The following is a 26,845-nucleotide window of genomic DNA, read 5'->3' as shown; positions in this document are numbered from 1 at the left end:
TACAAGTCTGTGCTGAGCTACCTGACTTCAGCAGTCCTGAGGCGGGGAGGTTCCTTCATCCGATCCTTCGCCAGTTACCTGCTAACACTCACTGTCTAGGCTCACACATAATGAATAGCCACTTGGGCAAGTAGCAAAGGGTCCTGGCACCTGTGGATCCGTTTCCCTTAAAGACACACTGCTTCCAGGAGAAGAGGGGAAAAGCAGAAAAAAACAGTTCCAACATCTTGCTCTTCCTTCACCCAGAATGTCCCAGAACAATTATAGACTTGTAATGTCTTGAACTGCAATGTCCTTTTTGTCATGCTGAAAGTAAGGTGGAACATGGAAGTAGCAAAACTATTTTAAGATGAAGAAATGCAGAGTCCACTTTTAATAACACAAACAAACTGATCTTGCTATATGTCCCCCTTGGGCAACATACTACAGGCAAGCTACCAGTGCTATGTAATAACAGGGCACTAGATGTATGAGAGTGACTTGTGGTGTCTAACTTAACATTTGATAAAAAAGCATTTTCACCTTATCTTCACTGGATTAAATAGAACATGAAACCACTTCTAAACAATGCCATAACAACGTTTGAAATTTCAGTGGTGGGATTCATGGACCTGCAGGTTTAAAATCCTCATATTTTCTAAATATGTTGAAAGTCTTAAATTCGAGTTCTCTAAAGTGGTAGCTGAAGTTGAGGAAATTGATGATCTCTTAACAACCAATCAATGCCTATCTGGGAAATAGCCAAATTCCGAGTTACACAGCGTCTTTCTCACCTTATCATCATCAGGTACCAGGTCCCGTTGGATTTTCCTCCGAGGCCATTCTCGAGCAAGTTCGTCTGCTACTATCTCATGCAGGTGGTAAGCAGCTAGCTTGGCAGAGTTCCTCCGCACTCTTCCACTGGATGTTCTCTCCACTTCGGGTTCACTTTCTTTTTCAGCAGCCTCGTCATCTGTAGTTTCTGGTGACTAGTTAATCCGACACAAATGCAAGGAATTGGTTGACCAGCAAAGATTCTGGACACTAAACGTTGCGCTATTAATCATACATTTTAGCATAGAAGTCGTAACTTACAGCAATTGCACCAGGCAATGACTCGAAGCACACTAGCCTCTTGTATCTATGCTGATCTCTCCGCTAGGTAGGCAACAGCGATGAGTGTTGGGTTGATTAACCCTGTTATTTCCTTTTCCTTCAGAAGAAGGAGTTTTGAAGGGACTGCCCTGCTTTAGCTCAGCAGCTCCCCCATCAGACAGTCCAGCTGAAACTAGGAACTCACTGTGTCATGGCACAGTATTAACAATGTGCTAATGATGTGTTGTGCTACCAGCCCACTTAATAGCAAAGAGAAATAGGCAGAAGGAAAAAGGAAAAAAAAAATCTTAATGTGCATTACCAATCACTATCAGTTTGAAATACAATTGAAATAAGGACCAGGTACATACTAAACATTTGCAGCATCAAAAGTCTCATCACAAGAAAGTCTTCAACAATGCAGACTAACATTCTTGTCCCAGGTCCATGCACTGTACTGTCCAAGATTGGCAACTAGCAAGGATGAAAATAAATGGTGTGGAAACTTTAATTACATATGTACATACCGGTGCATGCTCGGATTTCAAGTGATAGTCCAGGCCTGCCTTTGACTTGTACAGTTTCCCACAGTGTTGGCATTTAAATAACTGTTTTACCAGCTCAGATTCTTCCTTGCCACACTTCTTCAGGTGATAGAGGTAACCCATTATACTAGTGAAGTTGGCACCACAGTCCTGAAGGAAGATCAGAAAGGTACACAGTTAGCAATTTCATAGAACTCAATGAATGGAAAGGCAGTGTCATTACTTGAAGAAATAGGCACATGCTTAATATGATTGATGCCATTTGACTTCAAGAGATCAGATTATATAATCACACATATTTTAGTCAAGACTTCAGTACATGGAATGCATCAGTATGAATCCAAATTTCAAGAACATGTATGCAATAAAAAACTTTTTTTTTTATTTAAAAAAGTAAAGTTTACATACCAAACTTTCTACTCCCCAATTAAAATCAGGCCCATTCAATTTTAAAATGAAATACGATCGGTCGTAACTCACTTCAAAGTTTAGTTGAAATATCTAATTAAAATAATAGAAATGCCAAATACAGTATTATAGTTTGATCTATTATATTTGTCAAGGGTTCTTATGTTGTCCAAAGGGAAAGACCTAGCTGGCATAGCAAAATGGGGAGAGAAGGAAAAGACCGTTCCTGAAATATGTTCTGTAACAGCTGTTTTCTTCTATTCCAACCAAAAAAATGCTTTATCTTTACTTAGCAAATCACAGCTAACCAGTTGAAATGACAGGCAGTGGCGTAGGCTGGGGTGGGTGGGGCGCGGTTCAGACACTCCCTAAATTTCAGATTTTTCTATACTGGACTATTAAGAACATAAGAAATAGGAGCAGGAGTTGGCCATATGGCCCCTTGAGCCTGCTCCGCCATTCAATAAGATCATGCTGATCTTCGACCTCAACTCCACTTTCCTGCCTGATCCCCATATCCCTCGATTCCCCTAGAGTCCAAAAATCAATCTATCTCAGCCTTGAATATACTCAACAACTGAGTATCCACAGCTCTTTGGGGCAGAGAATTCCAAAGATTCACAACCTTTTGAGTGAAGAAATTCCTCCTCATCTCAGTCTTAAATGGCCGACCCCTTATCCTGAGACTATGCCCCCTAGATCTAGCCTCTGCAGCCAGGGCAAACAATCTCTCAGCATCTATCTTTCAAAAGAATGTGCCTTAGATCACTTGATGAAACACAGAAACAATGGCTGGTCTTCGCAATTCAAAAAATGATTAGTTGGACTGGCATCTAAAACTGCAGATGTGCCAGAAGGGAGGCCTGACATTGCGACCATGTGCTGTCCCGCATCCTGCCCAACGACATCTACTGACCAGTTACAGAGCTGAAGTTGCTGAGACCCAGTGCACACTGAGCAAAGAACATGTACGGGTGCACATGTATTCCCATCCCAGAAACCCTCTACTTGCCGCTTTCACTGCAACAGAAAATGATACTGGGAGCTGAGGCTCAAGAACAAGTAACGTGTTTCTTTGCTTTGCCTCAAACACTGCAACGATGGCAGCCTCAAACTGGAGGCTAGTCAAAGCCAGCCACTGCATCGTAAGATTAATGTTTTTTCTTCAAACAATAAATTATTTTGTGGGGAAGAGGAGTACTTATTGCACAAATACTCTAGTACAAGATAAATGCTCACGTATAGGATAAGATCAGTGCAAGATTGAACCACTTTATCTCAATATTTCTTTCATTTATTTCAGAAAGAAGTAAATCAGTTTAAACATTTTTAAGTGAACTTTTTAATGCAAATTGTGAGTTTACATTTATTTTTATTGAATTTATACTAGCCAGTGGCAGTAACTGTATTCAACATTTTCTGACCTTACCTCACGGAGACACTTCAATCTCCCCATTCTCCTCAACACCTTTCGAAGTCTCTCCCTATCAGTCTGCTCATCAACCACATCCCCATCTTTCAAAATTGGCTGGAAAGAAGAAATTGAAAGCATTATTTTGGCATATGTGAGCATATGTGCACACTTTGTCAAAGCTATACAAATAGTACTGGACAAGTCCTGGATGCCATTTAGTTTCCCCTCCTCCCCCACCCTAAAGATACCATCATACCACCATTAAGGCGCTCACCTCTTCTACACACATTCTTTCCACAAGAATGTCAAGTGCCAAGACTAAATGGTGCGAGACGAGTACACGTTCGATCGCAAAGATGAGTGTTTAGCTATGAGCCACAAACTTGCAAGTTTGAATTCCGGACGTCAACTCGCTTCACTCATTTGGTCGAATTTCATGAGTTCTCAGACTATTAGACAGAACGCCATTCGTCGGATAGGCGATTTATTTATTTTGCATTAAAAAGGTGTTAAATCAAGCTTGGATCCAACACCTGCCAACTGATCAAGACTCAGAACAGGAATGTTAAACTGATAGCAACTGCCAATGAGGTTTGACTGGGTTTGCTGTCCAGAAAGCCCAGCACTGTATCTCATGAATGACCCAAGAATACAGGTTTATTTCATGGGGTAGAAGGAGTAGAAAAACATATTAGCTCAGTCATGTGTTGCGATAGCAAAGAAAACGCAAGGTTTCGCTTAGATTGTAACTACATTACCATGTTGTTATGGTCTGCCATTAAGTGATACTTGAGCCCAGCTAAAGACTTTAATTGTTTTCCACAGTGTTGGCATACAAAGGGTTCCTAAAAGAAGAAGAGCAATTCTTAGAATGGAATGTCAAAATGCTTTTTGTGACCTTATTCTACTGCAAGGAATACAAATATCGTTAGTTAATTTAAAACAAAAAAATGACCAAAGAACCTTTTTAAAAGGCCAGAAAATTCCACAACACTGCTTTAGGCAATAACATCTTTCAAATGTTCAGTAAATAAATAATGCAACAATCTTCAAAATAACTCAGAAACACTTCAAACAAAATAGGCAAATAATTAGAATGTATTTGAGATTCAGTTTGCCTCTGACGTGTAACCACCAGTCATTTATCATCCGTGCCACATTTAGAGCTGCCCATCTGGTTACACTTCTGACATCATTAGTGTCAGACGTTTGAGAGTTGCACAGTTTTGCCTGTGCTGTGCAGCAGGACAGAAACGTGGATGGTGATAATACTGTACTTCTAAGAGATTGTAGAAAAGACACTTAAGACGTGTGTGCCAACCGTGGCTCAGTGGTAGCACTCTCACCCCTGAATCAGAAGGTGGTGGGTTCAAGCCCCACTCCAGAGCCCATAATCCAGGCTGACACTTCAGCGTAGTACTGTTGGAGGTGCCGTCTTTCGGATAAGGCATTAAAGTGAGGCCTGCCTAACCTCTCAAGAGGACGTAAAAGATGTCATGACACTATTCCAAGAGGAGTAGGGGAGTTTTCCCCGGTATCCTAGCCAACAGTTATCCCTCAACCAACATCATTAAAAAACAGATTATCTGGTCATTATCTCAACCTTGCTGTCCACAAACTGGCTACCACGTTTCCTACAGTACAACAGTGACTATACTTCAGTCAACAACTTTAAAGCAAACCGAAGCACCAGTGCATTACCCTGGAGCACCAGCACATGCACCATGCACAGTGGAAGCAAGTTTATATAAAGTTTCCCACATCACTGAGTTTCCAATATATACCTACACCACTAATGGCAGGAGTCACATGAAGTGCCTTCAACCTTGCCGAAGGCTTACAACTCAAAATGGTGGCTACTGCATTTGTTATCGCCAAATCCACATCTTGTAAACAAAGTGCATGTAACAGTTGTATTGTAGGGAGTCACAAGACTACCATATATCAATTAATGTTTTAAATTACTTGATCCAATTTGTAGCAGGATACATGAAATAACTTATTTCCGTTCTCTCTGGGAGACCTTACACAGTAAAACTAATAGGCACCTCTTTGCAGTTTGCCATGTGTTTTTTCAGTCCTTCTACTGTCTTCCTCATGACAGCCTTACAAGTAGGGCATGTAATCTTTCCTTTTTCCAGAATTTCCAGATACCAGTGTTCCTCCAGACTTCCTACGAATTAAATCCAATCACATTTAAAAATCGCATTAATTAAAAAGACGTAGCTAATATGTAAATTCTATATTTTTAAAATTAAAACTGATTTCAGGTGTGAAATAACATTTTTCAAGTTGCCCCCTTCCCTTCCCAAATGAGTGCAGTAAAAGCTGAAGTTCCTTAAATGAGTAGAGCAATAAATGAGACTTCAGAAAAGAGGTGTATGACAAATCTAGGGCTACAAAAGAAAATCAAGTGGAATCTAGAAAATAGAGGGGAAGGAACAAAAGATGAGAAAGACTAACGGAGGGTATGTAGAAAGACTGACCCATAACATAAAAGAAAATAGTAAAGGATTTTATAAGCACATATAAAAAGTAAAATAGATAAAGAAAGGGTAGAGCCTCTTAGAGATGAAAAAGGAAAACTTATGGAGGATGAAGAAATGGTAGAGATACTAAATAAGTATGTTGCCTTGATTTTCACAGTAGAGTGTGTTAGTGGAAATTAAACCACACAAGAGGGGGAAGTGGAGAAATTAGATAGAAATTGCTCATCTATTGCCATCCTATGGGTCAAACTGGTGGAAGTGGAAAAGGCACCAAGTCTTGATTGCTGAGGCAAGTCAGAGAGGACATAGAGCCTCTGCAAACGTCCTTGGATATGAGAGTTGTGGCAACAACTGGTGGGTTACCAATGTAACATCTCTGTTTAGAAAGGTATAAACCAGGTAACTATGTACCAGTCAGCCTAGCATTAGTAGTGGGTAAGCTTCTAGAGGCCATAATGTAGAGTAAAATTAATACTAGAAAATAATATGCTAATTAAGGACAGCCAGCATGGATTTGTAAAAGGTAATTCGTGTCTGATAGAGTTCTTCGAGGCGATAATGGAGTCTATTGAGCAGGAAAATGCAGAGGGTGTTGCAAATATGGATTTTCAAAAGGCATTTGAAAAGGTTCTGCACAGGAGACTTGTTCATAAAATTAAGGTGTGTGGTAGTAAATGGAGTGTAGCAGCATTGCTGAGGAGTTAGTTAAAGGACAGAAGTGGTTAATGGATGTTCAAACTGGAGGGGTTATATATGATCTGGACCTGGGTATGGGGGCACAATATCAAAATTTGCAGATGACACAAAAATAGGGAGTGTGACTGAAGACTAAAGCAACTTCAGGATGACCTAGTTATGTTAGTAGATTTAATAGACGTGTCAGAGGAAATTTAATGTGGAGAAATGTGAGACAATATATTTTGGGAAGAAGAGTAAGTCGAGGATATTTACACTCAATGGTAAAACTTTAAAATTAGAATAGCGGAGAGGTTTAAAAGCTCAGATACATGATTTTTTAAAAGTAGGAGGACAAGTTGATCAAGTTGCAAAGAGAAATATGGGATTGTAATGATTTGGGAATTTTACCTGTATGGCCTGAAAGGGATTTTGGTTTAATTTGTGTTACTTTATTGATAAAATGTCAAGTTCTCACAACAGCAACAACTTGTATTTATATAGCGCCTTTAACGTAGTAAGACATCCCAAGGCGCTTCACAGGAGCGTTATCAAACAAAATTTGACGCCGAGCCACAGGAGGAGAAATTAGGGCAGATGACAAGAGGTAGATTTTAAGGAGCATCTTAAATGAGAAAAGAGAGGTAGAGAGGTTTAGGAAGGAAATGCCAGAGCTTAGGGCCTAGGCAGCTGAAGGCACAGCCACCAATGATTGAATGATTAAAGTCAGAGATGCTCAAGAGGCCAGAATTAGAGGAGCGCAGATATCTTTGGTCTTTGGTTGGGGGGGGGGGGGGGGGTTGCTGGAGGAGATTATAGAGATAGGGAGGGGTGAGGCTATGGTGAGATTTGAAAACAAGGATAAGAATTTTAAAATCGAGGTGTTGCTTAACCAGGAGCCAATGTAGGTCAGTGAGCACAGGGGTGATGGGTAAACGGGACTTGGTGCGAGTTAGGACACAGGCAGCCGAGTTTTGGATGACCTCAAATTTACGTAGGCTAGAATGCGGGAGGCCAGCCAGGAGTGCGTTGGAATAATCAAGTCTAGAGGTAACAAAGGCATGGATGAGGGTTTCAGCAGCAGATGAGTTGAGGCAGGGGCAGAGACGGGCGATGTTACAGAGGTGGAAATAGGCGGTCTTAGTTATAAGAACTTAAGAAATAGGAGCAGGAGTTGGCCATTTGGCCCTTCGAGCCTGCTCTGCCATTCAATAAGATCATGGCTGATCTTCTACCTCATTTCCACTTTCCTGCACGATCCCTATATCCCTTGATTCCCTTAATATGGTGCAGATATGTGGTCGGAAGCTCATTTCAGGGTCAAATATGACACCAAGGTTGCGAACAGTCTGGTTCAGCCTCAGACAGATGCTTGGGAGAGGGATGGAGTCGGTGGCTGGGGAACCGAGTCTGTGGCGAGGACCGAAGACAATGGCTTCGGTCTTCCCAATATTTAATTGGAGAAAATTTCTGCTCATCCAGTACTGGATGTCGGACAAGCAGTCTGACAATTTAGGGGTGGTAGGAAATAGATTTATCTGACTGGAAAACTATTTTGTTTATTGCATGTAAAATAAACCAATAAGGTGGTTTACAATTGTCTCATTAGAGTGCTTTTCAATCCACCTTCCAAAAAGTCAAAGAAATGCACACGGCAGCCTGTGCAAGATCACAGAATCCACTAAACACAAAAGTGGGGGGGGGGGCAGTAAATATGTGCTCTGGATCATAGGGGACGCCAAGTCTGCTTATGGAATTAACTGGTGATACCGCACATGAGAATATCTCGATTGCAGACTCACAAATTTGTAACAGAGATCCTAAGCTTTATACATAGGGGTGTTGAGTACAAAAGCAAAGTAGTAATGCTGAACCTACATAAATAATTAGTTAGCCCACGGAATACTGTGCCCAGCTTTGGGCACCTTTAGTGCAAGAATAAAGAAATAAATTGCTACAGTTGTACAAAACATTGGTTAGATCACATTTAAAGTACTCTGTGCTGTTTTGAGCACCACATTACAGAAAAGGCATTAAAGCAGTGGCAGCTGGCGACCTTTTTAAACAGGCAAGGCAGAGCTATACATGCCTTACCAAGCCAGCGTACTACCATGGCAACAGGCCCTTCACACATACGCAATGCATTTATTTGCTTCTCCAGGTATCTTTCATTACAAGAAGAAAGCAAGATCAAAGAAAAGAGTGGCGCACGGCCCCACCGCTTGGCTCCAACCTACTCACCCAGGGCTCAGGCTGCTGCCGACAGGGACACTCACTCCCATTCACACACTGCACACGTACATGATTCTAGGTAACAAGCTGCCTTTGCATTAAATTCATAGAGCACATACAGCATAGATTCATCAGGGTGATGCCAGGGATGATAAACTATAATTATGAAGAGAGATTTGAAACACGAGGACTATTGCCACCAGAGAAAAGGAGAGGCGGAGATTAAATAACGATTTTTAAAATAAAGAAGGTTTGATAGAATGGAGAGAGAAAGACTATTTCCTCTGATTGTGGAGTCAGTAATAAGGGGTCATCAAATTAAAATGGTTACAAAGAGAGTGCAGAAATGTCTTTACACAGAGGGTTGATGAGAGCAAGGGTTGCTTTGCCACAGGGGGCAGTTGAGGCACAGACCATTGCATCTATTAAGGGAAAATTGGATAAATATTTGAAGATGCAGAGCTAGAGGAAGCACCGTAGTAGTGGGATGAGTTTTCATTTGCACTGGCATAGAGCAGCGCAGGCACCATGAACTGAATCCTTCTGTGCTCTAAATTTCTATCGATCAATCTACTGGATCAGTCAGAATCATCAGAAAAAAGGAGTTTCCAAATGCATCATCTACAGTTGATGTTACTAAAGATAAAATAAATTGAATAAGCCTTCTAAATCAAAGTGAAACAATCCATCACTGGAAAAGATACATTGAGTAATAACTACAAGGCAAGCATGTTGCTCGTTACCTCGTCTCACGGTATAGCTAGCACAGGTTAGCAAAGCAATCTCTTAACTGATGCACACGTCCATAAACATCCCTGTCTGAAATATACATCTCAGCAGAAATACTTAAAAGAAAAGTGAAGCTCTGCGATGACAAGTTACTTTCAACACAGCAGCATTTACCTCATACCTGCTGGATACGAAGGAGGATCCTTTCTCACATACCGAGAGCGATTTCTAGATTTTGGACTCTGTACTTTTGCATTGACTTTAAAGGATTTTTGTTTTTTGGCAAGTTTACTTGTAACTGTAAATAAAAGATAGCATTGATTGAAACAGTAATACATATCCAGGCTAAGCTTTCTAAACCAACACCGCCGCAAGAAAGGTACGCCCTGCTTACTGCACACTGAATACGCTAGTACTACACATATAGGTAGTATTAGAGCTGTATTGGTGCATCACTGAAGCACCACAGGAAGTCAGCCTATCCTTTTATTCGTACAACAGTCAATCTCATGTGGTATTAAACAGAGTTAACACAATGACCTGGATTTTGCGTTGAATGGTGAGGCTAACAGTGCTCACCGTTATTATGGAGTAAATCGGACAGCAACTTCCGGGGTAAGCACATGCACAGTTAAACACGGAAATCCAAATGTTGCTGTCCAAGTTACCCTGCACCTCCACACCAATAACAGTACCTCGCTGATAGACTCGGCATTGAAATCAATGCAATGGCGTGAAGTTGCGGTACTTACCCACTACACATGCCAGAAAAAGTTAGGGCTGGTGCATTCAAGTATAAGTTAATTTTTATTGGCGTGATCAGTCATAATTACTGCCAAACGACCTCTCTGGCCCTGAAAATTTAATTTTACAAGTATGGAGTTTCATTCCTTCAGAATTTAATTAATGTTGGAGATTTAAAAAAAATGTTAATTATTTTTTAAAAACTTGTTCTGTCTATCTCTTATCTCTCTCTCTTAATCCCATCTTTCTTTCCCAATCTTTATTTAGCTTCCTGTACATGATTTAAATCTCATTTATACTTCCTGGTTTTGATTCTGCGACTGCAATTTTGCAGGCGCTTAGAGGGTGGGTTTGGAGGCAGGTCATAGGTTAAATTCGTTTTGATTGACAGCGAGTTCCGATCCCACCGTCAACCTGCCTCCAAGCAGCTTTCCCCAAGTGTCGGGTCCCTGATTTGCGAATGGACCTGACACCTAGTGGCGGGAAGCAGATTAAAGGGAATTACCTGCCTATTAACAGGTACTTGCCAGTAGTTGTCAGCCTATTTATGGATTTTGCCGCTTCTGGCTCGGGTTTCCCGACGTCCGGACACCACGTCAGGTAAGTGTGGCGTGTTGAAAGTCTGCTGTAATGTTTCTGGATTGATGACAGCTGCAGAGGTAGTGTGAAGGATCCAATGTTGCACATGGTGCACGGTGGCATAGTGGTTAGCACTATGCCTCACAGCGCCAGGGACCCGGGTTCGAATCTGGCCTCGGGTGACTGTCTGTGTGGAGTTTGCACATTCTCCCCGTGTTTGCGTGGGTTTCCTCCGGGTGCTCCGGTTTCCTCCCACAGTCCAAAGATGTGCGGGTTAGGTTGATTGGCTATGATTAATTGACCCTTAGTGTTAGGGGGATTAAATACGTGGGGTTACGGGGATAGGGTGGGATATGTGTTGGTGTAGGGGTTACGGGGATCGGGTGGGATATGTGTCGGTGCAGGCTTGATGGGCCGAAATGGCCTCTATCTGCACTGTGGGGTTTCTGTGATTCTGTTTCTGTGATTCTGTGATGGTGAGTTTCAGAGGAAAGAAAATGTTGGGTACTGCATTTTTAATACATTTACAGATTTCTTTAGCTTACAAGTTTTTAAAATCCATGTCCAGTGCCACCTCATTGGGAGAACCTCTCTCACCAGTGACAGATCGCATCTGTCACCTCACCTGCAGCTGCCATCTATTCCAGTCTATGGAGGGAGTCATTGGAGAGCCTGGGTGCAAGAGGTCACCTTTGTGCAGTGATTGTCAGTGTTTGCAGCACCTCAATGCTGTCAAACACTGAGAAATTAACTGTCAAAATAAAATTGTGCGTGGTCCCTTTAAGGAAACTGGCAGATGACGCATCATCAAATGATGTCATCAGACCCACTTCCTGTTAATTGGCCGGCAAGCCCACAGGACAGGCTTAATAAGGTCAATCAAGGCAAAATCACGTCTGTGGAGCGGATGTAGCTGGGGCAGGACTGGAAGCCGGAAACCACTTGACCTGCACCCAACCTGCCTCCATTAATAAAATCGTGGCCTGCGTGTCTCAGTGAGCATTCTTCAATCTGATTGATTCAAGAGCCTCACTGTTGCTTGCTCACACACACCACAGATCCCCTGTAGAGGGCGCCGTGCTGGATCAGACACCCGATGGCTCTAAGTTGCTGCTCAAAAGCCCACGAAACATCTGTGGGCAGCTGTCAGCGTAGTGAACGGCGAACGCTGTTCCTTTGCCGCTGACTGCAAAATCCGGGCCCTTGTGTTAAGGTTCAGGTTAAGCATGGTTAGAGCACCAGAGATAATTGGACCAGGGCACAGAGACATGATTCGGTCCCCATTTTGAAGTCATATATATGTTATGCCTACAAAATCCTTACTTCTTGTCACATTTGAAACAGCTAGTGCCATCAATAAACTATCCCAAGCACTCGGTGGAATGAGCGAGAGCATGTCCCACCCTAATTTCTTTTTGACAAAGGTCACATCTCCCTTTCCCATCCTCAAAATTCTAGAATTGCACAGAGGTCCCCCTCTTCTCCTAGTTGACTCTTTGTATACGGGTTCCTAGGTCAGATGTAGTATGGGTTAGATGCAGAATAATGCTCCCTCCAATCCAACTCTTTAACATGCGTTAGCTCCAATATCAGAAGAGCATTTCCCCACCTGCAGCAGTGAGACATCTTCAACTTATTACGCCAGTCACACTCGTGGCCTCTCAGTGCAATTACTAATTTAGTACAAATTAGGATAAGTTTTACGCTATCTCATATCCACTCGAAACTGGGTTCAGTCTCTTCAAACTCATTTCACATGAGACAGTTCTAACCATAGAAAGAGGACATTTTTGTCCCTTCAGTCTGGGTTTGATCTGAACCCAGCTTGCAGAGGAGAAAGGACTCTGTGCTAACTCTGTTCTAGTAACAGATGGCTATACAAAACACCGACAAATTATTATTCATATCTCATAGCTTGTAATATAATATACTTTATACAAAAAGCTCCATGAATATCCCCATCCTCAATGATGGAGGAGCCTAGCACGAGTGCAAAAGACAAGGCTGAAGCATTTGCAACCATCTTCAGCCAGAAGTGCCGAGTGGATGATCCATATCGGTCTCCTCCTGAGGTCCCCACAACCACAGAAGCCAGTCTTCAGCCAATTCGATTCACTCCACGTGATATCAAGAAACGGCTGAGCGCACTGGATACAGCAAAGGCTATGGGCCCCGACAACATCCCGGCTGTCGTGCTGAAGACTTGTGCTCCAGAACTAGCCACGCCTCTAGCCAAGCTGTTCCAGTACAGCTATAACATTGGCATCTATCCGACAATGTGGAAAACTGCCCAGGTATGTCCTGTCCACAAAAAGCAGGACAAATCCAATCTGGCCAATTACTGCCCCATCAGTCTACTCTCAATCATCAGCAAAGTGATGGAGGGTGTTGTCGACAGTGCTATCAAGCAGCACTTACTCACCAATAACCTGCTCACTGATGCTCAGTTTGGGATCCGCCAGGACCACTCGGCTCCAGACCTCATTACAGCCTTGGTCCAAACATGGACAAAAGAGCTGAATTCCAGAGGTGAGGTGAGAGTGACTGCCCTTGACACCAAGGCAGCATTTGACCGAGTGTGGCATCAAGGAGCCCTAGTAAAACTGAAGTCAATGGGAATCGGGGGGAAAACTCTCCACTGGCTGGAGTCATACCTAGCACAAAGGAAGATGGTTGTGGTGGTTGGAGGTCAATCATCACAGCCCCAGGACATCGCTGCAGGAGTTCCTCAGGGCAGTGTCCTAGGCCCAACCATCCTCAGCTGCTTCATCAATGACCTTCCCCCCATCATAAGCTCAGAAGTGGGGATGTTCGCTGATGACTGCACAGTGTTCAGTGCCATTCGCAACTCCTCAGATAATGAAGCAGTCCATGCCTGCATGCAGCAAGACCTGGACGACATTCAGGCTTGGGCTGATAAGTGGCAGGTAACATTCGTGCCACACAATTGCCAAGCAATGGCTATCTCCAACAAGTGAGCATCTAACCACCGTCCTTTGACATTCAACGGCATTACCATTGCCAAACCCTCCATCATCAACATCCTAGGGGTCACCATTGACCAGAAACTTAACTGGACCAGCCACATAAATACTGCAGCAACAAGAGCAGGTCAGAGGCTGGGTATTCTGCGGCGAGTGTCTCACCTCCCGACTCCCTTTCCACCATCTACAAGGCACAAGTCATAGAAAACATAGAAGATAGGAGCAGGAGTAGGCCATTTGGCCCCTCTAGCCTGCTCCGCCAATCAATGCGATCATCGCTGATCATCCAAGTTCAGTACCCGGTCACTGCTTTCTCCCCATACCCCTCGATCCCTTTAGCCTTAAGAAATATATCCAACTCCTTCTTGAATATATTTAATGAATTGGCCTCTACTGCCTTCTGTGGTAGAGAATTCCACAGGTTCACCACTCTCTGGGTGAAGAAATTCCTCATTTCTGTCCTAAAAGGTCTACCCCTTATCCTTAGACTGTGACCCCTGGTTCTGGATTCCCCGACCATCGGGAACATCCTCCCTGCATCTAGTCATTCCAGTCCTGCCAGAATTTTGTAAGTTTCAATGAGATCCCCTCTCATTCTTCTAAACTCCAGCGAGTACAAGCCCAATCGACCCAATCTCTCCTCATACGTCATTCCTGCCATCCCAGGTATCAGCCTGGTGAATCTTCGCTGAGCTCCTTCCATGGCAAGAATATCCTTCCTCAGATAAAAACTGCACACAATACTCAAGATGTGGTCTCACCAAGGCCCTGTACAACTGCAGCAAGACATCCTTGTTCTTGTACTCAAACCCTCTCACTATGAAGGCCAACAAGGGTGGTGCTGTTGTTGTTTGGCGCACTGACCTCTACCTAGCGGAAGCTGAACGCCAACTCTCCGACACCTCCTCCTACCTCCCCCTGGACCATGACCCCACTACCGAACATCAAACCACCGTTTCCAAGACTGTCACTGACCTCATCTCCTCTGGAGATCTTCCCCCCGCTGCCACCAACCTCATAGTTCCCCAACCCCGCACAGCCCGCTTCTACCTCCTTCCCAAGATCCACAAACAGGACTGCCCTGGTAGACCCATCGTTTCAGCCTGTTCTTGCCCCACGGAACTTATCTCTTCCTATCTTGACTCTATCTTTTCTCCCCTTGTCCAGTCTCTTCCCACCTACATCCGCGACTCTTCGGACGCCCTCCGCCACTTTAACAGTTTCCAGTTTCCTGGCCCCAACCGCTTCCTTTTCACCATGGACGTACAATCCCTCTACACCTCCATCCCCCACCAGGATGGCCTGAGGGCGCTCCGCTTCTTCCTTGAACAGAGGCCCGACCAGTCCCCATCCACCACCACCCTCCTCCGCCTGGCTGAACTTGTTCTCACGTTGAACAACTTCTCCTTTAACTCCACTCATTTCCTCCAAATCAAAGGTGTTGCCATGGGTACCCGCATGGGTCCTAGCTATGCCTGCCTTTTCGTGGGCTATGTGGAACAATCTTTGTTCCAGTCCTACTCGGGTCCCCTCCCTCACCTCTTTTTCCGATACATTGATGACTGTATCGGTGCCGTTTCCTGCTCTCGTCCCGAACTTGACAATTTCATTCACTTTGCCTCCAATTTCCACCCTTCCCTCACCTTCACATGGTCCATCTCTGACTCTTCCCTTCCCTTCCTCGACTTCTCCGTCTCCATCTCTGGGGATAGGTTATCGACCAATATTCACTACAAGCTCACTGACTCCCACAGCTACCTGGACTACACTTCCTCCCACCCCGCTTCCTGTAAGGACTCTATTCCATTCTCCCAGTTTCTCCGTCTCCGCCGTATCTGCTCCGACGATGCCACCTTCCACACCAGTGCTTCAGACATGTCTTCCTTTTTCCGCAACCGAGGATTCCCCTCTACCGTGATTGACACTGCCCTCGACCGTGTCAGTTCTATCTCCCGCACTTCTGCCCTCACCCCTGCCCCTCCCTCCCGGAACCACGATAGGGTTCCCCTTGTCCTCACCTTTCACCCCACCAGCCTCCACATTCAACCGATCATCCTCCGGCATTTCCGCTACCTCCAAAGTGATCCCACCACCAAATGTATCTTCCCCTCCCCTCCCCTTTCAGCATTCCACAGGGACCGCTCCCTCTGAGACACCCTAGTCTACTCCTCTATCACCCCAAACAGCCCTTCCCCTTCGCCTGGCACCTTCCCGTGCAAGCGGAGATGTAACACCTGCCCCTATACCTCCCCCCTTCCCACTGTCCAGAGCCCCAAACACCCCTTCCAGGTGAAACAGCGATTTACTTGTACTTCTCGCAATCTAGTATACTGTATTCGCTGCTCACGATGCGGTCTCCTCTACATTGGGGAGACCAAACGCAGATTGGGTGATCGCTTTGCGGAACACCTCCGTTCAGTCCGTAAGGGTGACCCCGAGCTTCCGGTCGCCTGTCATTTTAATTCAACGCTCCATTCCCACTCGGACCTCACCGTCCTTGGCCTCGTGTATTGTTCCACGGAAGCTCAACGTAAACTCGAGGAACAGCACCTCATTTTCCGATTAGGCACTCTGCAGCCTTCCGGACTCAATATCGAGTTCAACAATTTCAGATCATAACCTCGGCCCCTATTTCATTTTTTCTTGCAATTTTTCCACTCCCTTCCCCCCCCCCCCTTTCCTTTTGTTTCGCTCTCACACCTGGCAGCTATCCCTTGCCCTGCCAGTACACTTTACACCCAATCTCAGCCTATTACCATCTCGTCTAGCTTCTAACACCTTTTATTGTCTTTTTACTTCTTTTGTTTCTTTTATCCGATCGCAGCCCTGCCTCCAATCTATCTTTTCTTTCCAGTTTTGAAGAAGGGTTCAACCCGAAACGTCAACTCAAATTTCTGTCCACGGATGTTGCCTGACCTGCTGAGTTTTTCCAGCATTTTCTGTTGTTATTTCGGATTTCCAACATCCGCAGTATTTTGCTATCATACCATTTGCCTTCTTAACCGCCTGATGCACCTGCATGCTTACCTTCAGCGACTGGTGCACAAGGACACCCAGGTCTCGTTGCACTTCCCCTTCTCCCAATCTATTGCAATTCAGATAATAATCTGCCTTCCTGTTTTTGACACCAAAGTGGATAACCTCACATTTATCCACATTATATTGCATCTGCCATGCTTCTGCCCAATCACCCAACCTGTCCAAATCATCCTGTAGTTTCTTGGCATCCTCCTCACAGCACACACACCCACCCCAGCATTGTGTCGTCTGCAAATTTGGAGATATTACATCTAGTTCCCTTGTCTAGATCATGAATATATATTGTGAATAGCTGGGGTCCAAGGACCGATCCCTGCGGCACCCCACTAGTCACTGCCTGCCACTCGGAAAAAGACCCATTTATTCCAACTCTTTGCTTTCTATCTGCCAACCAGTACTCTATCCAAGTCAATACCTTGCCCCCAATCCCATGTGCCTTAAATTTACACGCTAATCTCTTATGCGGGACCTTATCGAAAGCCTTCTGAAAGTCCAAATACACCACATCCACTGGTTCTCCCTCATCTATTTTACTAGTTACATCCTCAAAAAATTCCAGTAGATTAGTCAAGCACGATTTACCTTTTGTAAATGCATGTTGACTTTGTCCGATCCTGTCACTGTTTTCCAAGTGCTCTGCTATTACATCTTTTATAATGGACTCTAGCATTTTCCCCACTACCGATGTCAGCCTTACCGGTCTGTAATTCCCTGTTTTCTCTCTACCACCTTTTTTGAATAGTGGGGTAACATTAGCTACCCTCCAATCCATGGGTACTGTTCCAGATTCCATCGAATGTTGGAAGATGATCAGCAATGCATCTACTATTTCTAGGGCCACTTCCTTAAGTACCCTAGGATGTAGATTATCAGGCCCTGGGGATTTATCGCCTTCAATCCCATCAATTTCCCTAACACCATTTCCCTACAAATACTGATTTCTATCAGTTCCTCCCTTTCATCAGACCCTATGTTCCCCGACATTTCCGGGAGGTTATTTGTGTCCTCCTTTGTGAAGACAGAACCAAAATATGTATTTAATTGGTCTGCCATTTCTTTGTTCCCCCATTATAAATTCCCCTGATTCTGACTGCAAGGGACCTACGCTTGACTTCACCAATCTTTTTCTCTTCACATATCTATAAAAGCTTTTACAGTCAGTTTTTATATTCCCTGAAAGCTTACTCTCATATTCTATTTTCCCTTACTTAATTAATCCCTTTGTCCTCCTTTGTTGAATCCTAAACTGCTCCCAATCCTCTGGATTACTGCTTTTTTTGGCCAATTTATATGTCCTCTCCTTGGATCTTATGCTATCCCTAATTTCCCTCGTTAGCCACGGTTGAGTCACATTTTTTGTTTTATTTTTATGCCAAACTGGGATGAACAAATTCTGTAGTTCATCCATGCGGTCTTTGAATGTTTGCCAGGAGTGTGATGGAATACTCTCCACTTGCCTGGATGAGTGCAGCTCCAACAACACTCAAGAACATAAGAACATAAGAAATAGGAGCAGGAGTAGGCCATTTGGCCCTTTCGAGCCTGCTCCACCATTCAATAAGATCATGGTTGATCTTCTACCTCATCTCCACTTTGCTGCACTATCCCCATATCCCTTGATTCCCTTAATATTCAAAAATCTATTGATATCCATCTTGAATATACTCATTGACTGAGCCTCCACAGCCCGCTGGGGTAGAGATTCACCACCCTCTGAGTGAAGAAATTTCTCCTCATCTCAGTCCTAAATGGCCGCCCCTTTATTCTGAGACTGTGTACCCTTGGTTCTAGACTCCCCAGCCAGAGGAAACATCCTCCCTGCAGCTCGACACCATCCAAGACAAAGCAGCCCGCTTGATTGGCACCCCATCCACCACCGGTGTACCGTGCTGCAGTGTGTACCATCTACAAGATACACCGCAGCAACTCGCCAAGGCTTCTTCGGCAGCACCTCCCAAACCCATGACCTCTACCACCTAGAAGGACAAGGGCTGCAGGCGCATGGGAACACCACCACCTCCAAGTTCCCCTCCAAGTCACACACCATCCTGACTTGGAAGTATATCACCATTCCTTCATCGTCGCTGGGTCAAAATCCTGGAACTCTCTCTCTATGTGGGAGTACCTTCAGTCCATGGACTGCAGCAGTTCAAGAAGGCGGCTCACCACCACCTTCTGAAGGGCAACTAGGGATGGGAAATAAATGCTGGCCTTGCCAGCGACGCCCACATCCCATGAAAGAATAAAAAAATGTAAACAATATTTACTCAATTAATACAAAACATCAATGCTAAAATAGACCAGATTACTTGACAAGAAATAAACAGTGTAGATAAACAGTCTGTGTTTAGCTGCTGGAGGAATATTGGGCCAGATGTGTATTTGCACAGTTTGGGTGCACAGAACACAATGCTTTGGACAAAATTTCAACTCTACTCAATTCAAAACCATTTTGGCTTGCCAAGCAGCCCAGTTGTACCCACAGGATCTGGTACGAATGCTGAGGTTGCCAGGCACACCAGGGAGATTGCATCTCAATATAGCCACAAGTTTTAAAGATCATATTACTCTTGTCTGTTCAGGAATAAAGTTTATTTATTTTCTAAAAGGTATCTTTAGAAACCTTTTACTTTTAATTTGTGGCTTGGTCCCATGGAATATGCTACTCTTAAAACCAGGTATATACTTCCTTATATGGCAACTATTAAAAAGAAAAAATAAACCGTAAATTTCTGTTACACATACCATATGATAGGCAATAGCACCAGCACAAACCCCTAAAATAATCATTCTTGGAGTGAAGGAACTGTAGCACAAAGTAATGATTTATGCCAGAACCTAGTGCTAAATGTGAAACGAGGCCAATGTATATTTGAAGGACTCATAGTTGCACATCATGTCGCAAAGACCATCAGCCCTAGCTTAAGAAATTTATATCTGGAGGGGATCCGGAAGTATAGAACAATTTTTTTTTTTTTTTTTAAACCTAGGGCAAAGCAAGATTAATTCACAACGAGAAAGGTAGGCTTCAGCCACCTCAGAAAAACATGCCAAAAACTAATGTTAAGGACTTTGCACACTGTCACTCAGACATTTTAAATTTCTTGTACACACAAATTTTATACCTGTAAGCTTTCTTTCTTTCCCAACAGATTCATCATCAGAGTCAGCACTACTCATCTTCCTTTTCTTCTGCATAGCTTTGCTTTCCGCTGTAATAGAATACCCAGATACACTCTTGAAACAATTTTGTATTCTTTGCCTTAGAAATATTTCAAATCTATACATTGGTTAAGATTACAGAATACAAATATATAAATGCAGTTTTGTACTTACATTTAGTTTAGATATTCAGGACCGGAAAATTTAAGAGAATTCAAAATTAATAGATGTTGTGCAAGACCAACTGCCACAAAGGAAATACTGTAAAGACCTGAGGAGGACCAAGCAGGTGCTGCAGCAAGCAATCGAATACCTGCTTAGCTTGTAGTCACTTGTGCTTAGATTAAAGACACAAAAGCAGAAAGACATTCCGCATAATCAAGATAAAATAAATCAGTAGAGCGAGAAATTCTCACTGTAAATCTATTTTAGTGTTCTACCCACTAAAACGCAAAACGTCCAAATAAGATACTGTAATTATATTGCAACACAGCCTTTGCTTTATAACTAATTTGTCAGTTAAGGTACAATACAAAGCATGTTCTGAAGAGCTAGTGTAAATGCTGAAAATGCAGGATGTATTCATTAAGATTACGGGGATGGGAAGAAAGCTGCAAAATCAGATAAACAGTATTAAGGGCAAGAGGAAACATCAAGTAGCAAAGAATGTACAAGTCAGAGAACACAAGACCAACTCATATGTAGAGCCAACAGAAAAACACTGATCTTGTCATACTTTTAATTTTGCATTCACCAAGGCGAGGGAACTCAGTACGTCCATTTTGACACTGTATCAGCATAAAGCAATCTCAGGTCAGGAAAACAACACCAGGTGCAAAGTAAAGTTTCCTCTACTCAGCTTCAATAATATGTTTTAGCTCCAACCTAAAGAAAGGACTTGCATTTATATAGTGCCTTTCACAATCTCAGGACATCCCAAAGTGCTTTACAGGCAATGAAGTACTTCTGAAGTGTAGTCACTGTTGTAATGTAGGAAACGCAAGATCACTTGTCACACCATCCTTGTGGCCTACTTTCATAGGATCAGCAATTGGTACCAAACTTGGGGCAGATTTGTAGTCCCTCTTAAATAGGAACAGAGTTGCGACTGTCAAAAGTCATTTTACGTAGGATCTGTGCAACTGGCAGAGTCAAGCCATGTATCTGATCTCTTTTGACTGCATTTGAAGTCAGGCTACGGAAGTGAAAGAGTAGTGTGCTGTCCTACCACATTGCCCAGTTCCCAGGAAATTTACTCTTCTTCTCTGCACAGAATCCATCTACAGTAAACTCTCGTTTAAATGGCACCTAATTATCCGGAATTCTCTAATAACCGGCAAAATTCAGGAGTAGGTTCAGGAACCCAAAGGTAAGTTTCACTGTATATTTGTGGCTGTGTAACCGGGGTTCTCGTACCTTTTGCCATGTAACCATGGCTCCTGCACCTCTGGTTGTGTAACTGGGTCCCCTGTACCTGTGGCCGCGTAACCGGGTCCCCGTACCTGTGTAACCGGGACTCCAGCACTTGTGGCCATGTAACTGGGACTCCTGCACATCTGGCCGTGTAACCAAGGCTCCTGCACAAGTGGCCGTGTAACCGGAGCTCCTGTAGCTGTGGCTGTGTAACCGGGCCTCCAGCACTTGTGGCCGTGTAACCGGGGCTCCTGCACATGTGGCTGTGTAACCAAGGCTCCTGCAGAAGTGGCCGTGTAACCGCGGCTCCTGTACCTGTGGCCGTGTAACAGGGACTCCTGGATCTGTGGCCGTGTAACTGGGGCTCAAGTACTCATGGCCGTGTAACCAGGGTTCCTGCACCTGTGGCTGTGTAATGGGGCTCTCGTACCTTGGTAGGTATACCTCTTCGTTATCTGGAATTTTTAATCAACCGGCACCATCCCGGTCCCATAGGTGCTGGATACGAAAGAGTTTACCGTATCATTATTTGAATTGAAGTGAAATTGAAAGCAAGTAACAAACATACTCACCATTAAATTTGATATTCCATTGCAGGTCACAGTTTAAAAATAAGAAACCCATACCAAAAAAAAAAATCAATAAAATAGCTGCTGCATCACTGAAAAAAAAAAGCTCATCTATATCAATCAATTGCCGCCATTTATCTAGATTTGTCAGTAACTCCTACTAATGCTGTCCTGAGTTGTGTGAAAGGGCTCAATGTGCAACAATAAGAAGTCAAATTGTCACACACCATTTGTTTTTTCCAGATTTGGACAGAAACACATCACCATGTTTGTCACTAAAATGGCAATCCCTCTCCAAACCAATTTTATCTTAGGAGCAGATTGTAACACAAATCTTTATGATGAGGAGTCCACAGAAAAACAGAGTCTGAGCTTCCGGTCGCCTGTCATTTTAATTATCCGCCTCATTCCCACTCTGTCCTTGGCCTCCTACACTGTTCTAATGAAGCTCAATGGAAGCTCAAGGAACAGCACTTAATCTTTCAATTAGGCACTTCATAGCCTTCTGGACTCAACACTGAATTCAACAATTTCAGATCATAACCACCGCTCCCATTTTTTTTGGACAGCAGCTGTCAGTAATGATTCTGCTATTACCATTTACACCTTCTCTGGACCCGATAGCAAAATACTGCAGATGCTGGAAATCCGAAATAACAACAGAAAATGCTGGAAAAACTCAGCAGGCCAGGCAACATCCGTGGAGAGAAATTAGAGTGACATTTCGGGTCTAAGGGTTAGACCCGAAACGTCACTAATTTCTCTCCACGGATGTTGCCTGGCCTGCTGAGTTTTTCCAGCATTTTCTGTTGTTATTTCTCTAGACCCATCTTTTGTTTCTTTACTTGTTCCATTACCATCTCCTTGCACCATCATCCCTTTTGTCATTTAATCTCTCCAGCCTTCCGCCCTATCACAGACCTTCCCTTTTGTTCTTTCCTCCCCTCCCCGCTTTCCCTGTCTCTGTACTTGCTTAAAACCTGTTACATCGCTAAATTTTTCCAGTTTTAATGACAAGTCCTAGACCGGAAACATCAACTTTGTTTCTCGCTCCACAGATGCTGCCTGACCTGCTGAGTATTTCCAGCATTTTCTGTTTTTATTGAAAGAAACATAGTTCTTTTGTGACAAACAATGATTCCAGAAACCTCAAGTCAAATGTAATTAGTTAAACCTTAATCAAATGCCATAACGAAGGGATTTTACCCCCACCCTTGCCAGTGCTCCAGAGTACCCGTATACTTTGTCTGAGTATTTTGTCTACTTGGATTACCCAATCATGCTCCCAGCATGTGCACACAAGTTTCCATGTTTTTTCATTTTAAAAAGGAGGTATACTTGAAAGAATTGAGCCATGACTCTTGCTAAAAACAGTGGAGATCCAGAGACTTGGGGGTCCAGGTACATAGATCTTTAAAATGTCATGAACAGGTACAGAAAATAATCAAAAAGGCTAATGTGATGCTGACCTTTATACCTAGAGGACTAGAATACAAGGGGGTAGAAGTTATGCTGCAGCTATACAAGGCCCTGGTTAGACCACACCTGGAATTATGTGAGCAGCTCTGGGCACCACACCTTAGGAAGGATATATTGGCCTTGGAGGGATGCAGCGTAGGTTTACCAGAATGATACCTGGACACCAGGGATTAAATTACGAGGAGAGATTACACAAATTAGGGTTGTATTCCCTAGAATTTAGAAGGTTAAGGGGTGATCTGATCAAAGTTTTCAGGATATTAAGGGGAACAGAAAGGGTAGATAGAGAGAAACTATTTCCACTGGTTGGGGATTCTAGGACTAGGTAGGGGGCATGGTCTAAAAAGTTAAGAGCCAGAGCTTTCAGGAGTGAAATTAGGAAACACTTCTACACACAAAGGGTGGTAGAAGTTTGGAACTCTCTTCCGCAAACGGCAATTAATGCTAGATCAATTGTTAATTTTAAATCTGAGATTGATGGATTTTTGTTAACCAAAGGTATTAAGGAATATGGGGCAAAGGAGGGTATATGGAGTTAGGTCGCAGATCAGCCATGATCTCATTGAATGGCGGAACAGGCTCGAGGGGCTAAATAGCCTATTCCAGCTACTGTGTTGGTGTCCAGACCGACAGCTGCATGGAGAGTAAATTCTACCAGGTACTGCACATTCAGATAACTGCTACTTATTTTCTGAATTCAGAGTACAGCACAGAATCTGTGAAAAATCAGTTCAAAATGTGCAAATGCATTTTAACTGATTTATGCTAAACTAATCCCCAACTTCCACAAAATCTTTCTTGGATAATCAAGAGTGCAGATGATAGAATTGCAGATAATTTAGGCTCTCCTGTAGTTAGATAACATATCTTCAGAACTGGGCCGTTTCCCAGGTTATGATTACTGTTGCAGACAGCCAGCATTATCTTTACCTTGATGCCTGCCAATTCTTCAAAATGATCTACCCAGCTTCAGGTTTATGAAAATCAGAGATTGTGTGCGAACTACACAATTATAAAGATAAGATCTGTAATTTACCTTTCCCTTTCTGCTTGCATTTTTCCACATAAGCCTCCATTCCCTTCATCTCTAACCAGTATCTGGGCTTTCTGATTGCCAGTTGTCCATCATCTTCTCCATTAACCTTATCTTCTGATGTCGAGGATGACGCATCACTAAAAGACTCTTCTTGGCTGTCCTTGGGAACAAAATTACTTTTGTATTGTTTAGCCCTAGTAAAAAAAAAGTTCAAGTAAATATTGCGATTGGCTTATTATTTGACCACCATTAAACCACTGCAGACGGGTACACGGTTCACAAAGAGGCGATTCGAATAGCTATGGGAAGGGGAAAGAGGAGTATTTTAACTGAAGGCATTGCTGGGAATCCTCACTACTTATTTAAAAATAAAAAATATTTTCACTTGCTGAGGAAACCAGAAATAAGGGCCAAAAATATAAGATAGTCACTAATAAATCCAATAGGGGATTCAGGAGAAATTTCTTTACCTAGAGAGTGGTTAGAATGTGGAACTGGCTACCACAAGGAGTAGTTGAGGCGAACAGCATAGACACATTAAAGGGGAAGCTAGATAAGCACACGAGAGAGAAAGGAATAGAAGGATATGTTGATAGGGTGAGATGAAGAAGGGTGGGAGGAGGCTCGTGTGGAGCATAAACACCAGCCTGGACCTGTTGGGCCGAATGGCCTGTTTCTGTGCTGTAAATACTTTGTAAAAAAAAAAAAACAGCCCTGGTGTTGGGTACACATTAGATATGCCTGAATGTAGATAACATAAATTCAATTCATCTAGTTATTATAGAATGATACAGCACAGGAGGAGGCATTCAGCCCATCGTGCCTGTGCTGGCTCTTTGGCAGAGCGATCCAATTAATCCCACTCCCCTGCTCTTTCCCCAGAGCCCTGCAATTTTTTTTTCCTTTAAGTATTTATCCAATTGTCTTTAGAATGTTACTATTGAATCTGCTTCCACCATCCTTTCAGGCAGTGCAGTCCAGATCATAACTCGCTGTGTTATAAGATATTTCCCTATGTCGCCTCTGATTCTTTTGCCAAAACAGTTCTATAAGCAAAAATGCATTCCAAATAATATTTTTTATTAACCAGGAGGGAAATCTGTAAGAGAGGCAACTAGTAAACCAAAAGAAGAAATATTATATCAAACACAAATGTAAAATTTCCTACTCAGAATTTTAAATGAAAACAAATTATTCCATCCAGCAAGCTGTACGTACTTCTCATCTCCCAAAGTAATCTTTATCTTTTGTATTCTTGGTTCTAAATCCTTTTCAGGAGGATCAGTAGTCTGAAAAAGACAAACTTCTGTAAATATTTATTATAAAATTACAATGGAACATACACACTCGGAAAGTATTTATTCCATAAATCTGAGAATTAAGTAGGCTAGTAACTCTCCAATATGAATTGCATTATACTTCAATAAACCCAAATGATTTACCTGAATTCCATCAGGTTTTTGTGATTTAAGAATCAAATCAGTATATGCTCCATCCCTAAATGCCACAATTCCAGACACACGGAGGTCATGTGAATCACAGAAACCATGTTTGGTGGATTTGCAGTTATACTTTTCCCAATCATAATATATTGGCCATTTTAAATATTCTGAAATTCCAAGAATAGCAGCTTAAAATTTCCAACATTTCAGCACTGCAGAACAGAAAAGACAGCAAGAGCAAAGTTCACCACAAACTGTGCCTTCTGCACTATTCCTAGTCATTAGGACAGTCATTTCTAACCTCACCAACTGGGCGGTAACCTGGCGGAGCAGATTTCCCACCCATTGTAGAATCCGCCCGATTTTCTTTCCATTGAAATGGGCGGGCAACCTGCTCAGTCAGGTTACTGCCCACTTGGGGAAGTTGAAAATGACTGAACATTTATTAATAAATCCAAATTATCTTTAATTTGGCAGCTGGAAAACTACTGCCTTCCCCACATTGTCTTGTCCCTTATTCAACCCAATACAAGTTGATGTTTGTTAGGTTTTCAGTAATCTCTTCAGTCCCCAACAAAAAAGAAAAATTACACTTCCGAGTGTCTGGCTGAGTTTTGGTGGTGATGCAAAGCCGGCTTCAGACACAAAGGCCCTGACATTTACGAGGAAGGGGGAAGGGAGGATTTGTAGCAGCCGGGAAACCAGGAAATGCGGGGAACGCGGAGGGTCTGCTGAACTTAATGGCAGGACCTCATTTGAATTTTTCTTTCTCTGTTCCCTGGCTGGCAGCCAGCCAGATTGAGAGGCTGGCTGTCTTTCGGGCGGGAAGGCC

At 43.2% G+C, this 26,845-nt stretch overlaps 1 protein-coding gene across 2 annotated transcripts in view; it reads right to left on the bottom strand.

Moving 5' to 3' along the window:
* The window catches only part of znf512 (zinc finger protein 512), a 66,237-nt gene that overhangs the window by 24,866 nt on the left and 14,526 nt on the right, over positions 1-26,845 (bottom strand). For both annotated transcript variants that reach the window (XM_085996962.1, XM_085996961.1), the window contains exons 4-12: positions 25,790-25,860; positions 24,572-24,765; positions 20,038-20,124; positions 9,748-9,864; positions 5,490-5,614; positions 4,200-4,286; positions 3,457-3,555; positions 1,602-1,769; positions 774-968 (exon numbers count right to left, since the gene is read on the bottom strand). In XM_085996962.1, the coding sequence (XP_085853088.1) occupies positions 774-968; positions 1,602-1,769; positions 3,457-3,555; positions 4,200-4,286; positions 5,490-5,614; positions 9,748-9,864; positions 20,038-20,124; positions 24,572-24,765; positions 25,790-25,860 (1,143 nt within the window). The remainder of the gene's footprint in view (positions 1-773; positions 969-1,601; positions 1,770-3,456; positions 3,556-4,199; positions 4,287-5,489; positions 5,615-9,747; positions 9,865-20,037; positions 20,125-24,571; positions 24,766-25,789; positions 25,861-26,845) is intronic.

This window comes from Somniosus microcephalus, chromosome 9, assembly GCF_052327205.1.
Source record: "Somniosus microcephalus isolate GS21.2 chromosome 9, FLI_Smic_1.0, whole genome shotgun sequence".
Classification (NCBI taxonomy): Eukaryota; Metazoa; Chordata; class Chondrichthyes; order Squaliformes; family Somniosidae; genus Somniosus; species Somniosus microcephalus.
This window is presented reverse-complemented; position numbering and strand designations above follow the sequence as displayed.